Source organism: Penaeus vannamei, chromosome 33, assembly GCF_042767895.1.
Source record: "Penaeus vannamei isolate JL-2024 chromosome 33, ASM4276789v1, whole genome shotgun sequence".
Classification (NCBI taxonomy): Eukaryota; Metazoa; Arthropoda; class Malacostraca; order Decapoda; family Penaeidae; genus Penaeus; species Penaeus vannamei.
The window spans coordinates 28,810,160-28,815,159 of record NC_091581.1 but is presented as its reverse complement, the minus strand read 5'-3'; the positions used below and the strand labels follow the sequence as shown (position 1 = coordinate 28,815,159).

Below are 5,000 nucleotides of genomic sequence, written 5' to 3'. Positions count from 1 at the left end.
GGTAGGTAGATAGGTAGGTTGGTAGGTAGATAGGTAGGTTGGTAGGTAGATGGGTAGGTTGGTAGGTAGATAGGTAGGTTGGTAGGTAGATATGTAGGTAAGTGGGCAAGCAGGAGGGAAGGAAGGAAGGAAGGCAAACAGGTAAGTAGGGAAGGAAGGAAGGAAGGCAAACAGGCAGGTAGGTAGGTAGATGGGTAGGTTGATTGAAAAGAAGGTAAGAGAACTAGGAAGTATGTATGTAGGTAAGTAGGTAGGCAGGTAGGTGGGTGGGTGGGTAGATAGGTAGGCATTTAGGTATGGGAGTAGGTAGGTAGATACGTAAGTAGGTATATAGGTAGGTAGGTATATAGGTAGGTAGACAGGTAGGACGAAAGGAAGGCAAGCAAGCGGGCAGATAGGTTTGTAGGTAGATGAGGAGGCTGGTTGAAAAGTAGATAAGTTAGTAGATAGGTCGATAAACAGGTAAATAATTGATAATTAGTAAGAAATTAACAATACACGAGACCGAAAAAGGACACAGAACATACAAGCACACAATTCTTGAAAGAAATAAAGAATGTGAAAACCGCCACGAAAGAGTAAACTGATAAACTTGAGGAGAAGAGGAAGAGTGAGAGAAGGATGAGGAGAGAAAAGTCTATTCACAAGAATGCTTACGAGGCTATTAAAATGAAGAAGAAGGAGGGAGGGGGGGAAGGGGGGAAGGGAAATGAGTTTACGGTGAGGGAGGAAGAATGAAAAAGGAAGAGGAGAGAGAGGAAGAGGAAGGGAATGAGGAGTAAGACGAAGAGAAGAGGGAAAAACATACACGAATGGGAATGATAATGATGAAAGCAACACTAACAACATTAATGATAATAATAATAATAATAACAATAATAATAATAATAATAAAATAATAAAAATAATAATAAATTTATAATATTAATGAAAATAATAACAACAATAATGGAGAAATGAAGAAAAATGAGCAGATGGGTCGAGGGGGGGGGGGGGGGTAAGCCACTCCCCTTCGTGACTCTCTTCACTAAATCTTGCAAGAATGATTTGCAAACCTACGTTATTTCGGGTGTGGACGCGAAGCAGGGATAGCAATAAAACCCATTTCTTGTCTGTCTGTCTGTCTGTCTGTCTGTCTCTGTCTCTGTCTCTGTCTCTGTCTCTGTCTCTGTCTCTCTCGCTCTCTCGCTCTCGCTCTCTCGCTCTCGCTCTCTCGCTCTCTCTCTCTCTCTCTCTCTCTCTCTCTCTCTCTCTCTCTCTCTCTCTCTCTCTCTTTCTCTCTCTCTCTCTCTCTCTCTCTCTCTCCCATTCATATTTTCTCTACCTCTCCTTAACCCTTTCCATTAATTTCTTTCATTCCTTCCTTAATCACTCACTGACATCTCTCTTCAGTAAAGAATAAAAACAAATAAAAAAAAAATGAATAAATAAATTTAAAAATAATTCTTTTAAGGTCACTTTCTCTCTAAATTCCTACCTTGACCTAGCTTCTCTACAACTGCCCTGGTTTGACCTTTAAAACAACCACTGCCTCTCCGCTATTCCCTCGGTTTATCACCCGCTACTCTATTCTTTCCGTACGTTATCATCGCCATTATTTACGTAAATAATGTTGTTTTTTTTAATCCTATGTTGCCTTTATAAACTGCCGTTGTCATAAATGTGCAAAGTTGCAGGTGGTTGATGGTGTGGACTGGGTCATGCGTGCTCTACTGTTGTTGTTGTTGTTGATGATGTTTGTTGATGTTATTGGTTGGGTCAACTGCGCGGGGTGGGTGGGGGATGGTGGGGGTGGGGGAGGGAGGGGGAGGGGGAGGGGGAGGGAGGATGGGTTGGTTGGGGGGTGGAGGGGAGGGAAGGGAAGGAGGGTGGGGAGGGAGGGGTAGGTTGATTGGTTGGTTGGGGGTGGAGGGGAGGGAAGGGAGATGTACCGCTGTTGATGTTGGTGTTATTGGTTGGGTCAACTGCGCGGCGTGGGTGGGGTGGGGTGGGGGGAAGGAGGAGGGTGGGGGAGGAGGGGTAGGTTGGTTGGGGGAGGGGAATTGGGGTGGGTGTTGGGGAAGGAGGGGGAGGAGGGGGTGGAGGGGTAGGTTGGTTGGTTGGTTGGTTGGTTGGGGGGAGGGGAATTGGAGGAGGGGAGGGAAGGGAGATGTACTCGCTGTTTGTGTTGGTGTTATTGGTTGGGTCAACTGCACGCAGGGTGGTGGGGGGTGGGGTGGAGGGATGTTGGGGAAGGAGGGTGGGGAGGGAGGAGGGAGGATGGGCAGGTTGGTTGGGGGGAGGAGGAGGGAAGGGGAGATGTACCGCTGTTGATGTTGTTGATTTTGATGTTATTGGTTGGGTCAACTGCGCGGGGGTGGGGTGGTGTGGGGGTGGGGGTGGTGGTGGGGGAGAGTGGGGAGGGAGGAGGGGTAGGTTGGTTGGAAGGGGAGGGGAATTGGAGGAGGGGAGGGGAGGAGAGGACCGCTGTTGATGTTGGTGTTATTGGTTGGGTCAATTGCGCGGCGTGGGTGGGAATGGTGGGGGGTGGGGGTGGAGGTGGGGGTGGTGGGGGGGAGGATGGGGGGGGGAGGAGGGACGGAAGGGGGCTGTACTGTTGATGTTGGTGTTATTGGTTGGGTCAACTGCGCGGGGGTGGGGTGGTGGGCGGGGGGAAGGAAGGAGGGGGAGGGAGGAGGGGTAGGTTGGTTGGTTAGTTGGGGGGAGGGGCATTGGAGGAGGGGAGGGAAGGGGAGATGTACCGCTGTTGATGTTGTTGATTTTGATATTATTGGCTCGGTCAACTTCGCAGGGGTGTGTGGGTGGGGGTATGTTGGGGAAGGAGGGTGGGGAGGAGGGGGAGGGAGGGAGGAGGGGTAGGTTGGCTGGTTGGGGGAGAGGAGTGGAGGGAAGGGGGCTGTTCCGTTGATGATGATGTTGTTGGCTGGGTCATCTGCGGGGGGAGGGGGTGTTGGGGAAGGAGGGGGAAGGAGGGTGGGGAGGGGGAGGGAGGGGGGTAGTTTAGTTGGTTGGGGGGGTAGGAGAGGAGGGAAGGGAAGGGAAATGTACCGATGTTGATGTTGACTCAAAATTCTTGTTGGTATTCATTTTTTTTTTTTTTTAATTATTATTGATGTTGATGATGTTGAATTTGTGTTGATGTTGATTGCACTTGAGTGTTTCGTTGAATATTCTTCAATATATGTATACCAATCTTATTCGGTTTCCGTTGAGGCACATTTTTTTTTTTTTATCAGCATTGGAAAGTCACAGTGCCAATGGTGCCAGTGCCATCTCCTGCATGTTTAATTGGACACCAAGGAATCTTTGAAAAGTTCGTTCTTGGTAAAATTCTGGTACCGAAGATATTTTTTTAAACATACAAAAAATACCATAGCATTTATTACTTTGTTACCATAGCCACAGTGATCTATTTCACTGGTGATTGTTGTTATCCTTATTATAGTAATTTCCATATTTCTCTTAATTATCGGTGCTGCCATTGTTATCATCATTTTTAGAATCTTTACCATTATCATCATTATATTTGCTGGTATGATTATCACTATTAAAATTATCATTGACCTCATTCTTGAACTACTATTATCATCATAATCCTTATCGTAACCATTACTATAGATGTCATTATCGTTATTACTACCGCTACTATCATCATTACCATTGCCATTATCGTTACTAAACTTCACTAACCTTGTAATATTCACTATTTCACATAACATATATAAAACAAACAAACATACATCTACTATATACCCCACCTTTCATAAAAAAATAAAAAAAAAATTCGTCAGCACAAAATTATTTTTCATTTTTCATTTATTTATTTATTTTTTCTTTCTCTCATCCTCTCTCTCTCTCTCTCTCTCTTTCTCTCTCTCTCTCTCTCTCTCTCTCTCTCTCTCTCTCTCTCTCTCTCTCTCTCTCTCTCTCTCTCTTTTTTTTTTTTTTTTTTTTTTTTTTTTTTACAACAAACTATGCAACACCCACCTTTGATGCCACCGGCGCACGCCCATGGAGGGATGAGGGCCCATAATACGACCCACGCCCACATTGGAGTCTTTGATGCTCCTGTGAAGCAGAGGAAAATAATAATTTTAATAATTTTAATAATTTTAACAATTTTAATAATTTTAACAATAATAAGAGGAAAATAGTAAAAGTACTAATACTACTATTAGCAATAATAACAACCTGAAAATCATAACAAAACAACACTAATAATGATAATAAAGATGACTATGGTAGAAAATGTTATTATGGGTACAGATGATATAAGGTCCAGTTTTCTATAGCATTGATAAATGAATAAAAAACGACAAAAAAAAGACAAAGACAAAAAAAGTAATAAAATAAAAATAAAAGAATAAATGTTTTTTAAAAGACATGCAAGAAACACACAAGAAATAAAATAAAAAAAACGTATAATAAAACAAAATATAACTTTCTTTCGATAATTAGATATTCTAGTTTTTTTTTTTTTTTTTATCTATCATTACAAATATATAATAAAACAAAAGGTATGTGTCTTTTTTTAAATTAGATACACTTGCTAGTTATTCTTATGATTACACATCATTATAATGTCAGGTGAAAAATATGATATATATATATATATATATATATATATATATATATATATATATATATATATATATATATATATATATATATACGTAGAGAAACCTCTAAAAACTGACATATAAAAAAAATTAAAAGAAAGTAAACACAAGTGACAAAAGAAAAAAATGTGAAAAACCGAGATAATAAAGGGAGCGAGAGAAGCGAATAAAGAAAGATTAGAAGAGAAGAGGATTCATAAAAAGATAGGAAGAGAGAGAGAGAGAGAGAGAGAGAGAGAGAGAGAGAGAGAGAGCGAGAGAGAGAGAGAGAGAGAGAGAGAGAGAGAGAGAGAGAGAGGAGAGAGAGAGAGAGAGAGAGAGAGAGAGAAAGAGAGAAAAGGGAGAAACCCGAAAGACTGACAAGAAAAAATAAAAAGGAAA

The 5,000-nt window shown here is 42.0% G+C and overlaps 1 protein-coding gene across 1 annotated transcript in view; it reads right to left on the bottom strand.

Annotated features, from left to right (window-relative positions):
- The window catches only part of LOC113825402 (fibroblast growth factor receptor-like 1), a 169,486-nt gene that overhangs the window by 68,491 nt on the left and 95,995 nt on the right, over window positions 1–5,000 (bottom strand). The window contains exon 2 of the mRNA XM_070144992.1: window positions 3,988–4,068. Within this exon, the coding sequence (XP_070001093.1) occupies window positions 3,988–4,068 (81 nt within the window). The remainder of the gene's footprint in view (window positions 1–3,987; window positions 4,069–5,000) is intronic.